This window comes from Myxine glutinosa, chromosome 1 (genome assembly GCF_964187855.1).
Source record: "Myxine glutinosa chromosome 1, kmMyxGlut1.1, whole genome shotgun sequence".
NCBI classification, from domain to species: domain Eukaryota; kingdom Metazoa; phylum Chordata; class Myxini; order Myxiniformes; family Myxinidae; genus Myxine; species Myxine glutinosa.
In genome coordinates this window covers 402378029-402398139 of record NC_136261.1, presented here as the reverse complement: position 1 = coordinate 402398139, position 20111 = coordinate 402378029, and the positions used below count along the sequence as shown (strand labels likewise).

At 43.5% G+C, this 20111-nt stretch overlaps 1 protein-coding gene and 1 long non-coding RNA gene across 4 annotated transcripts in view; one reads left to right on the top strand and one right to left on the bottom strand.

The window, feature by feature from the left end:
• Positions 1-15594, top strand: part of LOC144889588 (uncharacterized) — a 148330-nt gene extending 132736 nt beyond the window's left edge. The window contains exon 3 of the long non-coding RNA XR_013621899.1: positions 13354-15594. This is a non-coding gene — a long non-coding RNA (uncharacterized LOC144889588). The remainder of the gene's footprint in view (positions 1-13353) is intronic.
• Positions 1-20111, bottom strand: part of LOC144888214 (E3 ubiquitin/ISG15 ligase TRIM25-like) — a 263155-nt gene that overhangs the window by 6333 nt on the left and 236711 nt on the right. For 2 of the 3 annotated variants that reach the window (XM_078770384.1, XM_078770383.1), the window contains exons 7-8: positions 18752-18901; positions 8950-12353 (exon numbers count right to left, since the gene is read on the bottom strand). In XM_078770384.1, coding sequence (XP_078626510.1) covers positions 11821-12353; positions 18752-18901 — 683 coding nt within the window. In that variant the 3' untranslated portion in view covers positions 8950-11820. Of the gene's footprint in view, positions 1-8949; positions 12354-18751; positions 18902-20111 lie in introns of those variants that run through there. The other variant, XM_078770385.1, reaches the window with a different exon arrangement.

The following is a 20111-nucleotide window of genomic DNA, read 5'->3' as shown; positions in this document are numbered from 1 at the left end:
TTTTTAATTTCACTGTGCATCGTTCGCTATTGTGACGTCACATTCGACTTCTGAATGCGCATTGTTCCCGGTGACGTCACAAAGCACGATTCGTACATGTTTTATAGCAGGTTTTTTACTCACGATACAAACGTAATAGGTCTACCTGCGAAGATTCGTCATACAGGTTGTGATATCAACATTGAATGGAGGCGACGTGTAAAATTAAAAAGAAAAGTGAATTAGTGAATGTTTAACATGAAGGTGTTTACCTGTTCTTTGTTAAAACATCTGTGGGTAGCGAGAACGAAGTCCCCACTACCAAAAATTGTAGAGTCGAGTTTCCCCCATTTGAGGAAATTCGAGGGTTGTATCTGTGATCAATGGAATAGATCTTCACATTGATTGTATTTGTGATCAATAGAACAGATCTTCACATTGATTGTATCTGTGATCAATAGAACAGATCTTCACATTGATTGTATGTGATCAATAGAACAGATCTTCACATCGATTGTATCTGTGATCAATAGAACAGATCTTCACATTGATTGTATCTGTGATCAATAGAACAGATCTTCACATTTATTGCATCTGTGATCGACAGAATACATCTTCACATTGGTTGTATGTGATCGACAGAATACATCTTCACATTGGTTGTACCTGTAATCGATAGAATATATCTTCACATTGGTTATATCTGTGATCGACAGAATAGATCTTCACATTGGTTTAAAAGTGATATTTGAATGAAACGCACATTTGAAGAAGAACCCGCATTGTATCGTGAGGAGAGTGAAGAGTTCGGGTTGAAGTTAATTTCACATCAAATAAGATAAACAATGAACTTATTTAATTATATAAAATTTATTATAATATAAACACTAATCAGTAATCACATCGTCATGAACAGGTAAATGATTTTATTGATTTGAACCCAAAATAACCGGATCAGTTCGTGATGAAAGTTTATTTCACTAAATGTACAAAATGAACGGAATCATCATCATAATAAACCGCAATAGCGGGTTTTACGGGGTCCATGAAGTTCCCCCTGAACACGTGCAGGACCCGCGAGTCAATCAAAAGTCAATTTGATTGTATTTGACTCAGTTCAAAAGTCAATCAAAAGTTCAATCAAAGGCATTGGTTAAAGGGGGACATTGATTTTAATACACAAAGAAGAACAGAGTCAAAAACAGATTTTGAGAAAGACTTTTATAATTTGATGAATAATGCGGTCTTTGGTAAGACCATGGAGAATGTGAGGAAAAGACAAAATATCAGACTATCAACATCTTGGGAACAAGCATCAAAATTAATTAATAGACCGAGTTTTTATAAGAGCCGAGGTCTTTACTGAGAACTTTTGTGCGATCCATTTGGTTAAAGAGAGTATTGAAATGGACAAACCTATTTATATTGGAACATCAATTCTTGATTTATCAAAGTCATTAATGTATGAAAAGATACATATGATTCTCATGTTTAATCAGTCATTGGTTGTAAGAGTACATTGATTTTAACACACAACGCAGGATTGAATCAAAGAATGATTTTGAGAAAGACTTTTGTAAGTTGATGAATAATGCTGTATTTGGAAAAACGATGGAGAATGTTAGAAAGAGGCAAAACATTCGTCTATCAACATCATGGAAACAAGCATCAAACAGACCAAGCTTCTCGAGAGTAGAAGTTTTTACGGCAAACTTTTGTGCGATACATTTGATGAGAGAAAGCGTTGAGATGGACAAACCTATTTACATTGCTACCTCAATACTTGATTTATCAAAGTCCTTGATGTATGATTACTTTTACAATAACTTGAGGAAGAAATATCAAAATGATGTTAATCTACTTTATATGGATACAGATAGTATTATTTTGAAAATTAATACTGATGATGTTTATTCAGACATGAAAAACGACATTAATATTGTTACAGATCGCGGTTAGATGTTGTAGACCGAGCGGTTGGTGACCGCGACCTAACAAACTTACCCGATTCCACCCGAACTTTGGCCGTATCGCACCACAGCTGCTCAATCAGGGAAAAGACAAAGGCGACGAATGCAAAGAGGAAAAAGGAATAAAACGAGAGGACGTACAGACGAGTAATGGGGTTTATTATTTACACACACAAGCAAAAAGGAGCAATCAAGTTTATTTACAACACATAAGACGCAGGTGACACAGTGCAAATACTAGCTTATCTACAGGCTTAACTTATCCCAGGACAGAACAAACAAAAGACACTGACTCACGTGGGGAATTGCAGGAATCGCAGGATGTGGATGGCTGGAGGGAGAGGGAGGTCCAAGGGGGTCATGCAGCACGATCGGCGCGTTTAGCAGCCGCCGTTCAGGCCAGGCCCCACGCTGCTATTTTGGCTGCTGTTTTGGCTGCCGTGTACGTCGCGTGCTTTGCCAGGCCTTGTCCCACTCGTCTGGTCCAAACCCTCAACTCTTTCTTCTTTCTCTCACTCCTCACCACCGCAACCACTGACCCTCCTCTGGCAATCGACTCAGACCAACTCACTGTGACCAACTCCCTGTGACCAACTCCAGGGCTTTCTGTCTTCTGCTCTCCTCTGTAAAAACGCATCTCTCCTGTGGACACGCCCTGCCTTGGGTTATATAGGCCCCCGCCCCTCAACCTTTTTGAACCTCCCCGATCGCTCTTCCTCCGCCCTCTCTAACCAAACCCCTGGCTCATGGTTGGTCGAGTGGGGCTGGCTCACTCCTCCCCTCTATGACGAGGTGGAGACACGCCTTTCTTCCCCGACTCGAGCCTCGTGGTCAATGGCGGTTATTGGAGGGGAGGTAATATGGGCAATCGAGGCTCGGCAATGACGAGAGGGGATGTAATATGGAAATGGAGGTTTTGGGGATTGGAAGGAAAGGGAGATTTTGGGGATGGGAAGGAAAGGGAGATTTTGGGGATGGGAAGGAAAGGGGATCTATTTCTTTCACTGGTGCAATGGAGTATTTCAATTAATGGAAGACACAGCCTTACACTAATACACATAATAAGGATATAACTGTCAAAAAAAAGATATATCGTGTCCTGCATGTATGTTTTATGGACTAACTACGGGAACGCCCTTTTGACCTTTATACAACCACAAATGGAGGGAGGAGGGGTGATATTTTACAACAACATTTTACCACAACAATAAAATAAAAAAACATTCTCATATCCACAACACTGCACCCTCCTCCCCTTAGGCACGTCCCGGGCCTATAACTTTTACCTTAGTGTGGCACGTAGGTGTAGTTCCCTCTACTTTTAACCTGACCCTGAGTGCGACAGTTTTAAAACATAAATAAATGTGTCCCGCTGCTCCATTGCACCCTGCCTAACAGACTTACGCCCACAGTTAACCGAATTGCGGAATGGTCTTCAAACTATACACTGACGGTGGGAAGCATTATTTACAATGACGCTATTTTTATTTACAAAACTAACCCAGGACCTGTGATTGTTCTTTCTGGGGGGGAGACAGTCTGCTCTGCATCAATGCACCATTAAAGCACCCAAAAACGCACCAAAGCACCCTCAAGCACCAATCGGTGCAGTCATCACTGTTCATCAGTGTTCAATGAATAAAAATAAATTCAACAACCCCTAACCCTGCAGGTGTCTCTTGCTCTTCGGCTCCCTCTGCTGGTGATTATTATTTGTTCTTCCAGATGTTGTCATTCTTTTGCTTTGCTTACTGGCGGCCTATTTTCAATAAAGTGTGCCCATGTGTCCTTTTTATTTGCTTTATTTATGGCCCACAGGGCCGACTATGTGTGGTTCACCTGTGGGGCATCGGTGCCCTGTGGCCAAGGTCCGCCAGCAAGATTTCGGGCCCTCATGGCCGGTTCCAGCAGAGGGGCCATGCCCCAACCCATGGGGTCCATAAGTGGTGCTCGGCCACAGACATGTGGTCCATAATGTGGTGCATCAATGCAGACAGCTGGTTCTGGGAATTTCGGGCACACAATGGCCGACCCACGCACGCTCCCCTCGGCGCCCAATGGCGCACAGGTCATGTGGGAGACAAAAGGGGAAAGACAATTGAGCGAGGGGTAAGGTCACAAGGGTACACATCAATAAGGCAATGCAAGGCGAAATGCGTACGGAGGGCGAAGTGAGAAAACTCGTCCCTACCGTACGTCACCCCCCTGTCACCTACCCTACCCTTACCCCATATGTACAAAAATCTACACATTTACAAATTGGTCACTACTGTCACGTCTTCCCCATATTTCCCCTATACCAGGACCTGTGATTGTTCTTTCTGGGGGGGAGACAGCTCAGCTCTGCTCTGCTCACCCAGCTCTGTTCACCCAGCTCTGCTCACCAAACTCTCCTCCTATGGTATCCATGGAAATCTCCATGCATGGCTTGCGGACTTCCTCTCTGGTCGTAGTCAACGTGTGGCCCTGAATGGATTTCTCTCATCTCCCCTTCCTGTTCAGGCTGGAGTTCCCCAAGGAAGTGTGCTGGGCCCTGTGCTTTTTCTGGTCTTTATCAATGATCTCTCTGACTCTCTGGAAAATCCTCTCTATCTCTTTGCTGATGACTCCACTCTCTGCCGCTCCATTCCTCTTCCCTCAGATCGGCAGTCTGCAGCCTCCTCACTCTCTGAAGACCTGGACAAAATCACAGACTGGTCAAACAAGTGGAACATGTCTTTCAATCCTGCCAAATCTCACTCTCTTACTATGTCTCTCCGAAAAGATCGACTGGACAACCCTCCCATCTACTTTCTCAACAATCCTCTCCAAGAAGTTCTGTCACTCAAGCTTTTGGGTCTCACTATCTGCCATGATCTTTCTTGGGAAAACCACATTTCCAAGCTGGCCTCCAAAGCCAGTCGCCGACTGGGCATCCTCCGTCGTGCGAAGTCCTTCCTCGGCACACCTGAGCTCCTCACCACATACAAGGCTTTCATCCGCAGCTCAATGGAATACTGTTCTCCCCTATGGGCTGGTGCTCCTGCCTCACACCTGGCTCGGCTTCACGCTGTTGAATCCAAAGCTTTCAAAATCATTGGAATCTCCCGCGATGAAGCTATCTCTGAGGGCCTTTCACTCACTCACCGCAGGCAGGTAGGTGGTCTTTCTGTCTTCTACCGACTCCTCTCCGGCCTTGCTCCCCCAGCTCTCTCTGTGCTCTGTCCCCCAAATATTCCTACAGGTCGCACAAGATCTGCCAGCAACCCTCTGATGGTTAAACTGCCGAAATCTCGGCTCTCTGCTCACCTTCACTCTTTCATTCCTCTTTTCTCCCGCCTGTGGAACAAACTCCCACACTCCCTTCAATCCCTCTCCTCCCTCCAGGTCTTTAAAACAGCTGTTCACCACCATCTCTTATCTTCCCCCATCCATAACCTTGATCTTTTCTACCCCCACTAATTCACCCCAGATCCACCTTGTTTGAAATTCCAACTTATTTCCTGGAAATCCTGGCAGTGTCCATATGTTTATACCTCTCCCACCCCCCCCCTTCACATGCCTCCCCCCCTTCACATGCCTCCCCCCCTTCACATGCCTCCCCCCCCTTCACATGCCTCCCCCCCCAAAGCCCTCTCCCTCCCACAGATCTCTCGATGTCTCCATGTCTCTCGGTCCCTGCTCTCAAATGTTGTGTTTGTGTCCTTCCCCCTCTCTCCCCATCTTGTCTACCGCTCCCGATGTTATTTGTTTTATGTGTCTGTTTGTCTTTCTGTGTGATAAATGTTCGCTCTTTCACGAGCCTCGATCTTGTATACAAAAAAAAAAAAAAAAAAAAAAAAAAAAAAAAAAAAAAAAAAAAAAAAAAATACCAAATTCGTCTCCACAATCCCTCTACTGCAAAATTTGCCATCACCAAATTCATCATCAATCCTCATAAGGAGGCAGAGATGGAACACAAAGCACAATGTCACACCCACGTCATGATGCGTCTCACAATCCAAACATTTGCACAGTAAAAAAAATAATCAAACCATGGCATGGTGCGGAGTACCTGTCACCTCAGGTGAGTGGATGCAGATGGTGCGAGGAGATCCTTCATCCTAACTATTTTCTAAATGACTTTAACACACTTTACACTACCCGTCCCAATTCGGCCACAATGAATGACCTGTCGCGTCAACGAGGGCTTCTCCCCATCCCCTACTGCCGAACACCGCCCTGCATGCCCAGCACGTTCTAGTTTCCCGGGCCCTGGCGGGGGGTGTCTGAGGTCGGCTAGGCCGATCTATACGGGGCGGAGTTGAGGGCATCGGTTGGCGGGAAACGTCCCGGCGTGGAGCTCGACACTCCCATGCACGGTGACCCATCCGAGCACAATTATAGCACCTCACCTGGTAAGGTGCTTGCCTCCGGTATTCCAAATTCCCCCCCCCCCCCCTGTATGTCCGAATTGGGGTACTCTGTCGTGGACTACCGGGTGCCACCGCTGGGGCCGCCTGCCATGGTCCAGGTCCCGCCAGGCGCCGATCCACTAACCTCCGGACCATGCTCTCCAGGTCAGGGCCCCCATCACGGGCCCCATCTGACGCACCGCCACTGCATGGCGCTCGCCTCCCCGGGCCAGGGGCCTCGCTGCTTCCCAACGGGCTGCAGCGTCGGCCGCCTGACTCATGGTTTGCGGGCGCCACATGGCGAGCTGTTGCCGGAGCTCCAGATCCGGAAGGGCCTGAATAAAGTGATCCAGCGCCAGGCTTTCCTGGGAACTCGCTGCCATGTCCGCGTGTGCAATCCCGACCGCGCGGCGAATATCGTGAGCAAGTTCCCCGATGGTCTCCTGGGGCTTGCGTTTTCGCTGCGCAAGTTGGGCTTTAACAAGCTCGCTTTGCTGTTCAATGCCGAACCGATTAATTAATGCCGCACGGAGAGCTGGCAGGGTGAGAGCACCCGGTGGTAAAGCCGTCAGCACCTCTGCCGCCGCACCGCGCAGTGCCCCCACCAGGTGTACTCCACCTTCGTCCGGATTCCAACCGTTGCTTTTACACACGTACTCAAACTGCGCCAGGTACGCCCTCAAATCACTCTTGCCGTCATACGGCGCGAGTGGGACCTTGTGGGCGCCCGAAGGTCGGACCCCGCGCGTCACTCCTTGCGGGATCAACGCGGGACCAACCCGTTCGGGCTCCCACAGTACGTTATTCCCAGGGGGCTCCCGCGCGTCCCCCGTCCCTCCAAACACTACCCCTCCTGGTGTCGATGCCTGGGTCGCCCCTCCGCAACCCGCTACCCACGCCATGCCCCCACATCCTTGCTCACCAGCACCCCCCTCACTCCCCATAGCCAAACCTCCTTGCACACCTCCCCTGTCCATCCACTCCGGACCAGTCATACATCTTACCATTGGTCCCTCACGAACACCCGGGTCTACACCACCCCCCAAGCCGACTGAATCTCCCCTCACATCATATACATTGCCACTCACCTCTGTACTTCGTCGTCGCACCTCCTCTGCCACCTGCAAACTTTTTATTTGGTTAGTGAGCACCTCATCATGATTTGAACACAGGCCTTGTACATATTCCATGACTTCCTCCTTTATCTCCCTCTTAGTTTCCCTCTGTCTCTTCTTAATTTCACTCACCCCTTCTTCCACCTCCTCTAATTTTTCCTTTACCTCCTTCATCTCCCGGTGTGCCCCCTCTATCTCTTCCTCTAACGCCACCTTAACCGTTTCGATGTGCGTCCTCACCTCTCGGTCCTTCGTCTCCATCACTTCTGTCACCTCCTCCAACTTCTTCGTCAACCCCTCATGTACCATTTGACATTCCTTTTGTGTTGCTATTAATTCGTTTTTAATGTCCTTTTGTGTCGCTTTTAAACCCCCGATGATTGCAGTGTTCTTTTCCACTTGGTCCGCTAGTTCCCTTTGTCCGACTGTCAGCTGTTCTACTCCCTTCGTCAGATCTTCTATTCCCCCTTGTAACTTAGCCGTATTATTTCTCACCTCTTTCTCCATACGCTTCTCACCTCGCTTTACCTCCTCGCGTAGCCCCGAAACCTCCTCACTTACCCCTCGTCGTATTTCCTCCATCTCTTTTGTAGATGCCACCCTCATCTGTCCCAATTCATCCCTCTGAGCATCCAGTTTGGTTTCTACCCCGATTTTCACCTCCTCTATCTGCTCTCCCATTTGTTTGATTTCCCTGGCAGATTGTTCCCCTATTTCCCGCAATTTGTCCTCCATCCTATTTTCTAACCCCATTAACCCATTTTTCACCCCCTCTAACTGATTCTCCTGGGCAGCCATTCTATTTTCCACCCCCGTTAACCCATGTTTTAATCCCTCACCGGTACCCCTCGCTTCGTCCCTCATTACTCCCAATTGCTCACTCTGAGCATCCATCCGGTTCCCCATTACCCCCATTTGGTTTCCCAAGTCATTCCTCAGGTCTTCACTTGTCTGGACCATGAGCGCCTTTATTTGTTCCATAAATAGGCCCCAATCCATCGGCGGCGCTGCTACGGTCACGGGCGCGGCTAAATTTGGCGCCACAATAATCATGTGCGCGAGGCCGCCATTTTGTGCGTCTGATACTCCCTCAACCGCCTCCTCATTGCTCCCCTCCATTTGATCCTGGGTTACTCCTAACCCCTCCTCTAGCTCACCCACCGGCATTCGATCGCCTTGGCCAGCCATGGCGCGATTTCAAAATTCGGGTTTTGCTTTACACAAAACAAATTTCGGCAGCTCGTAATTTTGACCAAAAATTTTTTTTTTTCCTCTATTCGTTTTTTTTTTTTTTTTTTTTAAATTTGGTCGGGCCTCGAATCCCACTCCCAGACACCAATTGTTACAGATCGCGGTTAGATGTTGTAGACCGAGCGGTTGGTGACCGCGACCTAACAAACTTACCCGATTCCACCCGAACTTTGGCCGTATCGCACCACAGCTGCTCAATCAGGGAAAAGACAAAGGCGACGAATGCAAAGAGGAAAAAGGAATAAAACGAGAGGACGTACAGACGAGTAATGGGGTTTATTATTTACACACACAAGCAAAAAGGAGCAATCAAGTTTATTTACAACACATAAGACGCAGGTGACACAGTGCAAATACTAGCTTATCTACAGGCTTAACTTATCCCAGGACAGAACAAACAAAAGACACTGACTCACGCGGGGAATTGCAGGAATCGCAGGATGTGGATGGCTGGAGGGAGAGGGAGGTCCAAGGGGGTCATGCAGCACGATCGGCGCGTTTAGCAGCCGCCGTTCAGGCCAGGCCCCACGCTGCTATTTTGGCTGCTGTTTTGGCTGCCGTGTACGTCGCGTGCTTTGCCAGGCCTTGTCCCACTCGTCTGGTCCAAACCCTCAACTCTTTCTTCTTTCTCTCACTCCTCACCACCGCAACCACTGACCCTCCTCTGGCAATCGACTCAGACCAACTCACTGTGACCAACTCCCTGTGACCAACTCCAGGGCTTTCTGTCTTCTGCTCTCCTCTGTAAAAACGCATCTCTCCTGTGGACACGCCCTGCCTTGGGTTATATAGGCCCCCGCCCCTCAACATTTTTGAACCTCCCCGATCGCTCTTCCTCCGCCCTCTCTAACCAAACCCCTGGCTCATGGTTGGTCGAGTGGGGCTGGCTCACTCCTCCCCTCTATGACGAGGTGGAGACACGCCTTTCTTCCCCGACTCGAGCCTCGTGGTCAATGGCGGTTATTGGAGGGGAGGTAATATGGGCAATCGAGGCTCGGCAATGACGAGAGGGGATGTAATATGGAAATGGAGGTTTTGGGGATGGGAAGGAAAGGGAGATTTTGGGGATGGGAAGGAAAGGGAGATTTTGGGGATGGGAAGGAAAGGGGATCTATTTCTTTCACTGGTGCAATGGAGTATTTCAATTAATGGAAGACACAGCCTTACACTAATACACATAATAAGGATATAACTGTCAAAAAAAAGATATATCGTGTCCTGCATGTATGTTTTATGGACTAACTACGGGAACGCCCTTTTGACCTTTATACAACCACAAACGGAGGGAGGAGGGGTGATATTTTACAACAACATTTTACCACAACAATAAAATAAAAAAACATTCTCATATCCACAACAATATCTATGACACTAGTAATTACAGTCCAGAGAGTGAGTTGTTCTCTTCTAAAAATAAAAAGGTGATTGGAAAGTTCAAGGATGAATTAGGAGTATATGTTATGAGTGAATTTGTGGGATTGAGGTCTAAGGCTTATGCTTATAAATACATTGTGAATAACGTTGAAAAGACTGATAAGAAGTTAAAAGGTGTAAAGAAAAATGTTATTAATGAAACAATAAACTTTGAAAATTATTATAATTGTTTAACAACAAAGAAAGAAGAGTTTAGAAAGATTAATTCGATAAGAAGTTATGAACATCAATTATATTCAACAGAGGTGAATAAGAAAGCATTGGGGGCTTTTGATGATAAGAGGTTTATTTTAGAAAATGGAATTCATAGACTCCCTTATGGTTATAAGTGTTAAAATATATATAAGTGATAAGTTAAAAAGGGGGGTTAGGGATTTTAACGGGCTACCGCCGCCTTTTTTACTATTATATAAATGATAGAACCAAGTACTAACCAGACTAAAGAGTGGAGGTGTAATCAACCTTTGTATATTCATGGAAAACATAACGAATGTGAAAAAGATCAAATAAGTCTTATTGAAAAGGCAACTGGTAAAAAAGTTCACAAAACAAATAAGAGAATTAATTTAAATACCGGTGAGTTGGGTGAAAAAGATGGAAATATTTTTGAGTGGACGGAAAATTTTGATGGTTGTCAGGAAAATATATGCTTTAATTTTAAAATGGTATGTGGCACTGGAGGTGCTCAAACAAGAACATTGAGTGAGGTTTACCATTTTATCTTAGCTCAGTTAAAATATCTTGATAAAGAACCAAACTCAAACATCTTCTTTGTTAATTTATTAGATGGTGATGGAAGTTGTAAGAGAATTAAATTATTTCCTACGCATAAACAAATATTTGTCGGATCATTGTTTGAGTAATAATCAATGATATTGAGTAAAAGGTCCATAAGACCAAGGGGGTAGGAATAGAGGTGTTAAGGGGAAATGAAGAAAAGTGAGGGTGAAATGAAAATTTACATGTAAGTGAATGGAGAAATGAGGGTGGTCCAGGAACAACATTTTTCCTCTACTTAGCTCTGATCGATAGAATAGATCTTCACATTGGTTGTACGTGTGATCGATAGATGAGATCTTCACATTGGTTGTACCTGTGATCGATAGAATAGATCTTCACATTGATTGTACCTGTGATCGATAGAATAGATCTTCACATTGATTGTACCTGTGATCGATAGAATAGATCTTCACATCGATTGCGCCTCTGATCGATAGAATATATATTCACATTGATTGTACCTGTGATCGATAGAACAGATCTTCACATTGGCTGTACCTGTGATCGATAGAATATATATTCACATTGGTTGTACCTGTGATCGATAAAATAGATCTTCACATTGGTGGTACCTGTGATCGATAAAATAGATCTTCACATTGATTGCACCTGTGATCGATATAATAGATCTTCACATTGATTGCACCTGTTATCGACAGAATAAATCTTCACATTGGTTTAAAAGTAATGTTTGAATGAAACGCACATTTGAAGAAGAAGAATCCGCATTGTATCATGAGGAGAGTGAATAGTTCAGGTTAAAGTTCATTTCACACCAAATAAGATAAACAATGAACTTATTAAATTATATGAACTTTATTATAATATAAGCATTAATCAGTTATCACATCGTCATGAACAGGTAAATGATTTTATTGATTTGAACCCAAAATAACGGGATCAGTTCGTGATGAAAGTTTATTTCACTAAACGTACAAAATGAACGGAATCACCATCATCCCAAACCCCAATGGCGGGTTTAACTGGGTCCATGAAGTTCCCCCTGAACACGTGCAGGACCCGCGAGTCCCCGAAACACGTCAACTCTCCCGCCTCGCAATCCAAGAAGAACCCAAACCGTTCAGGATCCCGCGGCACGAACAGGTCGTTACATTGATCATTGTGAAGTGCGGAGTATTCGTTATCACGTTTCTCTAAACACCAAGACTCGGGATTCCTTCCCAACTTGCAACCTCTTCCTCTCCGTTTCCTCTCCATGGAGTTTAAACAGATCCCGATTCTGCAGAAACAACTCGACCTCACATCGACCTCCCAGTAATGACGACTCGAGGAGAAACTCTCAGAGGAAACAACTTGTGTGTGAAAATCAAACCGATCAGGATGTTTCGGGTACTGATTCTCGAACTCGGTTAGAGTCGCCGTCCTGAGGCTCCGGGAGATGTCGATCAATCGATGTGCAGAGTTTGGGTCCAGACTCGGGGTCCGTCCATCTGCGGACACGACACGGGGTCGCGGACATTGTTAGACAAATGGACAGAAACACAAACACATTTATCTTTTTATAAACTTTGGGAATCACATTTATCACAAAAACTTTTATGACAACAGTTGTTTTTATTTATTTACTTCACTTCACCAGCGACAACTTCTATTATTTATTTATTCACTTCACTTCCAACAACTTATATTATTTATTCATTCACTTCACTTCCAACAACTTATATTATTTATTTACTTCACTTCCAACAACTTATATTATTTATTTATTCACTTCACTTCCAACAACTTATAGTATTTATTTATTCACTTCACTTCCAACAACTTATATTATTTATTTATTCACTTCACTTCCAACAACTTATATTATTTATTTATTCACTTCACAACCAACAACTTATATTATTTATTTATTTACTTCACTTCACGACAAACAACTTATATTATTTATTTATTCACTTCACTTCCAACAACTTACATTATTTATTTATTTACTTCACAACCAAAAACATATTATTTATTTATTTACTTCAGTTCGCGACAAACAACTTATATTATTTATTTACTTCACTTCGCTACCAAGAGGAGAAACAAGCAGTTAACAAGTAGTCAGGTTCCTTGTGTAATTTTGCCGGAATTTCTTGGAGAGTAGCAAACCTATAGATTTTTGAGAAGTTTAGTATCTATTTAAATTTAAAAAATGATGTTTCAGATTTTTTCAATCTGTTGGTTGCCATGGAAACAGCAGATTTGGGGTGAAAATCACTTTTTTCTAAATTTAAATTTAAAGAATTCTTAAACAATACAAGATAACCAACTGATGATGGATTACACTTAAATAGCTAACAATGGATTTTATAAGATAATTAAATGTTGCATTTTAACTGTTGGTTGCCATGGTAACAGTAGTTTTGGGGTAAAAACGCTTTTGGGGTAAAAATCTGAAACATGGATTTTCTGTTTTGAGCTAATGAATTTTTATTATATTTGCAGGACCAACGACAGGATGGATGAGGTACCACTGAGTGGCGTGGATCCCTGCCAGGTGAAAGAATCAATGAACTGGTCAAAATGCGTTCTGTGCCAAGATGATTCTTCCCAGAAAGGAGCCTTGGTGTTGCAACCAAAAGTCGAGTCATTCCACCATTTGATAGAGACAATACAGGAGCGATCCACTTTACAGGACGCTGATTATGTACAGTTTGGACAGTTTGGACTTGGCAGCTGTTTTAACGATGACAATAGAGTCGTTCTTCCAAAGTAGAATACGTAGCATCGAGTAGATAGTTGAAACTCTAAACCAGCATTGGACAACAGTCTGGCTCAATGATTTAGTGTTGTTTGTTTTACGAATAATGCAACTGCTCCGGCCTATCGGAACGTTCTCGGCATCATGCAATTATCATGTTACTACTATTATTTCAATGCATATAATAAGAGTTTTATCCCAAACATAGCTTTTGGCATGACAACCTTTAAGCCAAGTTGCACTCAATTCATATTCGGACTGTCACTGATCACTATATTCTATAATGCGTTACTTGATTCAAGTACTGAAAGCAATGCATTAAAAACGTTAATTTGAACAAATTTAAAGCAGTTTCCATGGCAACCATTACTCAAAGTGCAGATATATATAATCTGTATCAAGAACAGTCCTCTAGTTAACAGTTATGCATCATCAGTTACTTCCTTGCGAGTAATTTTGAATTTTCAGAGCTAAAATTCGAAAAATCGGCTTTTTGCCCCAAAACGACCTATTTGACCATGTTATGTACATTTTAAAAATCTGAAAACATGGATTTTCTGTTTTGGCATTGTTTAAACTTTCCAAAAATGTGAGGGTTGGCAACTCTCCAAAATATTCCAGCGAGCGTCAGATTATGGACACAAGGAACCTGACTAAAGGAGAGATGCAGAAAATAGGGCAAAATGGAAAAGATTGTCATGGGGACCGCAAGGCTAACCCCCGGTCTAGCAGGGAAAATGGCCTTAAAATGCATGTTGTTGTTGTACTTCACTACCAACAACTTATAATTTATTTATTTACTTCACTTCACGACAAACAACTTATATTTATTTACTTCACAACCAACAACTTTTTTCTTTATTTATTTACTTCACTACCAACAACTTTTTTCTTTATTTATTTACTTCACTACCAACAACTTATATTATTTATTTATTTACTTCACTAACAACAACCTATATTATTTATTTATTTACTTCACCACAAACAACTTATATTATTTATTTATTTACTTAACTACCAACAACATGTTATTTATTTACTTCACTACCAACAACTTATATTATTTATTTATTTACTTCACTACCAACAACTTATATTATATATTTATTTATTTGACTACCAACAACTTATAAAATTTATGTATTTACTTCACCACCAACAACTTGGAGGGGAGAAGACGAGAGCGATGTGTGAGATTGAGGAGGATGAGGAGGAGGGATAAAAATCCTGCAGATGTCACGCACAGTTTAACGTGACGTCACACACATTGATGAGTCAATCTGCACCTGTGAAACACCAGGATGAGATTTTATAACTCGGTCCGGATTCAAACCATGGCTAGACACCTTAAGGCACGTGTGCATACCTCTCCGACATCGTGCTTCACCTGTTACTTTCATCCTCCAATTTATTTTTTCTTCCAATTCCAGAGATGTCCCTATGGAGACGCGAGCCACCATATCACCATGGAAACCAAGTGGCTTTGGCATTCAACGTTGGTTGTTTTACACGTTTATTTATTATTGGTATAATAAGTATAACTATATTCATATGATGAAAGCAGATCGTACAAAAAGGGGGAAATAAGACATTTATAGCAGGAGAAGCACCGCCTGAGGCACTGCACGTCATCGCCGACCACAACATAGACAGGTGGCGGGTGAGTTTAAAGAAGATAAGAGGAATTTTTCAGAAGCAGATGGTTTCTCTAATTTTTTTCCAAGTTTAAATAAATAGTTTCTCATGAGTTTGAAGAAGAACTGGGTGGTGTATGGTGGCACAAATGCAGGGAATAATAAAATTAATTCTCTTTAGCTCACGTGGAACGAGGTTCAGGGGAGATTATGCGATGGTGCGTCGTCCGTCCGTCCGTCAGTCTGTAAACACTTGAAACTTCTCCAAAACCGCTGATGGGATTGTGACCAAACTTGGCACAAATGATATTTGTTGTGTTGTACCGAAAGTTTGTTCAAGACATTATTGAAAAAAAACAAAAAAAAAAACGGGGTCTAAGGGGGCCCATCCCTATCTGGCTTTCGGGCTCCAGCTTTGACCCCCGAAAATAGGAATTTGGTTTTTCCTCTGAAACTACACACACAATTTTGATGATACTTCACCACAACCTTCACCACCTGTGGTGTACACGTTTGTGGTGTACATGTTTGTTCATGGTAAAAAAAAACGGGCCCTAAGGGGAGGTATACGGGGATGGGGGTGAGGAGGTATGCTTGCCCCCCAAAATATGTATATTTTTGTTTGTTTGTTTAAAGTCTTATGATTATGTTAGTATGATTCTACATGCTGCCCTGTCTTCCAGCAACCATTGATATTGGTTTAAAATACCTTTAGTGATTAGTCAGTGTATTATACTGTTTATTCTACAAGGTGAGTGCCAGGGATATTGCCCATATTTTTACTCTTCAAAGGAAGGAACTAAATATAATAGACTCAATCTGACGAGGGAGCAGGGGTGTTCCATCCATTACCAAGCTGCTTGTAGAGCGCTCACCAAGCAGCTAAAGCAATCAAGCAAGCCTCATTGTGGCAGAATTAAGACAAAATGGCCGAAGTAAGACCTGGAGCTGAGCGACCTGAACGCAAGCTGACCAAAGGTAAGCCTGTTTGTGTAAATTATCTTAAACACACACACACACAAACACCTAGTTTTCATTCATGTAATTCCTTGGAGGTGGAGAAGTATGTATGCAAAGTTTGGGGGTGGTAGGTTTCATGGTTTTGGAGTTATGGAGGAGACGGACACACACACACACACACACACACACACACACACACACACACACACACACACACACACACACACACACACACTTTTATTATTATAGATATATGTTTCCACAATGTTTGTTGATGTAAGATTTTTATGTGAGAGATTGGGATATATCTTACAAGTTCCTTCAGGATTGTAAATTACTAGGGCATGCCCGTACTATATATACTAGGGCATGCCCGTACGTGGGTGCAATGCCCGTACGTGGGTACGTGGGTACGTGGGTGCGAGTACGGTGACAATCCCCCCCCCTCTATTTACATGAAATGGTTTGGTTCATGAAATGTTTTGGTCCATTCGCAACGCCAAAGCGAACGGCGAACGCTTTACATGAAATGGTTTGGTCCATGAAATGTTTTGGTTCATTCGCAACGCCAAAGCGAACGGCGAACGGCTTGCGAGTACAGTGACAATCCCCCCCCCCCCCTCTATTTACATGAAATGGTTTTTATTAGTTTTAAAACATAGTTTAACGCCAACATAGCGCCAACATAGTTTGCAAACGTGAAATAAATGAATATACGCTCTCAAATGTGCCATCCGAGGCAGAGTGTGTTCGCCACGTTCGGCACACGCGATAGCTCGCTGCTCTCTGATTGGTTGAATCGTTTTTTGGACATAGCTCGGTAAGTAATTGTCCGATTAATATGAAACCTTGAAAAGGCACATCCTCGGGTCCCCAGCAATATACCTGGCAAGTTTAAAGTATATCGGACCCGTGGTTGTCGAGAAACAGCGGTCACAGACAAACAAACAAACGTACAAACAAACAAACGTACAAACAAACAAACACACAGAGATTACTGGAATTATAGATAGATATCTAAAATTATATCCCCCCCCCCTCTATTTACATGAAATGGTTTGGTCCATGAAATGTTTTGGTCCATTCGCAACGCCAAAGCGAACGGCGAACGCTTTACATGAAATGGTTTGGTCCATGAAATGTTTTGGTCCATTCGCAACGCCAAAGCGAACGGCGAACGGCTTGCGAGTACAGTGACAATCCCCCCCCCCCCCCCCCCCCCCCCTCTATTTACATGAAATGGTTTTAATTAGTTTTAAAACATAGTTTAACGCCAACATAGCGGCAACATAGTTTCCCAACGTGAAATAAATGAATACGCTCTCAAATGTGCCGTCCGAGGCAGAGTGTGTTCGCCACGTTCGGCACACGCGATAGCTCGCTGCTCTCTGATTGGTTGAATCGTTTTTTGGACATAGCTCGGTAAGTAATTGTCCGATTAATATGAAACCTTGAAAAGGCACATCCTCGGGTCCCCAGCAATATACCTGGCAAGTTTAAAGTATATCGGACCCGTGGTTGTCGAGAAACAGCGGTCACAGACAAACAAACAAACAAACACACATACAGAGATTACTGGAATTATAGATAGATCAGGATGAAAGAGCAATTTATACCACTTATGCTTGAAAAACGAACCAGTAATCGTCAAAAAAAGGTCTTGTTCTGATTACATTGTTGGTGAGAAGGGGAGGGAGAGAGAGAGTGGGATGGGGGTAGTGGGGAAGAGAGTGGCAGAGAGAGAGAGAGGAGGATGGGGTAGTGGGGGAGAGTGGGATGGGGGTAGTGGGGGTGAGAGTGGGAGAGAGAGAAAGAGAGAGGGGGATGGGGTAATGGGGGAGAGAGAGTGGGATGGGGTAGTGGGGGTGAGGGTGAGAGAGAGAGAGGAGGTGGGGTAGTGGGGGAGAGGGAGGAGGAGAGAGAGGGGGGGATGGGGTAGAGGGGGTGAGAGAGCGGGAGAGAGAGAGAGAGGGGGATGGCGTAGTGGGGGAGAGGGAGGAGGAGAGAGAGAGTGGGATGGGGTGGTGGGGGTGAGGGTGGAAGAGAGAGAGGGGGATGGGGTAATGGGGGAGAGAGAGTGGGATGGGGGAGAGGGAGGAGGAGAGAGAGGGGGGGATGGGGTAGAGGGGGTGAGAGAGTGGGAGAGAGAGAGAGGAGATGGGGTCGTGGAGGAGAGGGAGGAGGAGAGAGAGAGAGAGTGGGATGGGGTAGTAGAAGAGAGAGTGGGATGGGGTAGTAGAAGAGAGAGTGGAAGAGAGGAGGATGGGGTAGGAGGGAGGAGAGGGTGGGGATTAAGAAAGGCCTTTAATCAGTAAACACAAGTTTGGACTATCCCCTCCTCCTGGTTGGACATCGTTCAATTGAACAAACTTTGGGTCTTGTGACATTTGACAAGTGGGAGAATAGAGTTGGAAAATCACGAAGTGGAATTGAGTGAAGAAAAATTTAATGAGGGAAATAAAACAGAAGAAAAAGGAAAGAATGAAAAGGAGGAATTATGGAATTTTAAATAAGAAGAACACCCTCCCCAGTTCCCTTCACTTACAATGATTTCTCAAGTTGTTCTGATCCAGATCAAACTTCTCTGGATGCGCCACCGGAAATAAATGCTCTGGATGGTGCAGATAATCCTTCTCCGGATGCTTCGCCAGGAATAAATCCTCCGGATGCTGCAGATAAACCATCTCTGGCCCTTCTGTGGAAATGATTAAAGATGAACAAAAATTACAAGATGTGAAATTCTCTTGTTTTTATGTTTATGATGATTTTATTTTTATCATTTAACCAAAAATCTCAATACAACAAACATGGGGGAAGAGTAATGGAACCTCCATTTTGTATGAAAATAAAATAAAATATTCATCGATTCATGAAGGAAATTTCACAACATTGTTCTTACACTTCCCTCTAATGTACTAAAATCGAGTGATCGCAAATTCGTTTTCTCCACAAAATAGAATGAATCTTTCGTTCTTCTCTGGAATTGAACATCACATGATTCAAGGTACACATGAATGATTCAAGGAACAGGTGAATTATTTAAGGTACATGTGAATGATCGAATGTGCATGTGAATGATTCAAAGTACATACAAATTATTAAATGTGCATGTGAATGATTCAAGGTACATGTGAATGATTCAATATGTATGTGAATGATTGTATGTGAATATGTGATAATATGAATATGTCTGAATATGTCTGTATATGTCATATGTGAATATGTCTTCTGTTGTGTGATATGCATGTAAATGTATGTGAATATGTACGTATGTGAATGATTTTAGGAACATGTGAATGATTTATGTTGATGTTGAAAGTTCTTGGTGAATCTAGGGCAGTGCACCTGTGAAAAAAATTATAGATTTCAAAATTCCCTTTACCAACGCAGAATTTTTAGCTCACCTGGACTTTAGTACGGTGAGCTTATGCGATCAGCAGTGTCCGTAGGGAAGTGAGTGAGTGAGTGGGTCTGTTAAAACTTTAATCACTATCGCTTGAACCAAACACTGGATTTTGATGAAACTTCGCCACAAGCTTCATACCTGATGCCTAACGAAGGTGTATTGATCGCATCAAAATCTGCGCTCACTAAGGGGAACTACGGGGGTCATTTGACCCCACAAAATAGGTATTTTCCCTCTTCTCCGAAACTACATGCACATTTTTGATGAAACTTGATCACAACCGTCATCGCCCATGATGTACCAAAGTTTGTTCGCCCATGATGTACCATGATGTACCAAAGATTCGGATCTTCACCAAATCATATGAATTCGTCCTTGTCACACACCCAACCTCTCCACAAAATTCTGTCCGCATCCATCCACAACTTATTGAGATATCCTGCTCACAGGAAAACAAACAGACAACCAAGACAGAAACAGACAAATACACAGGGGTGAA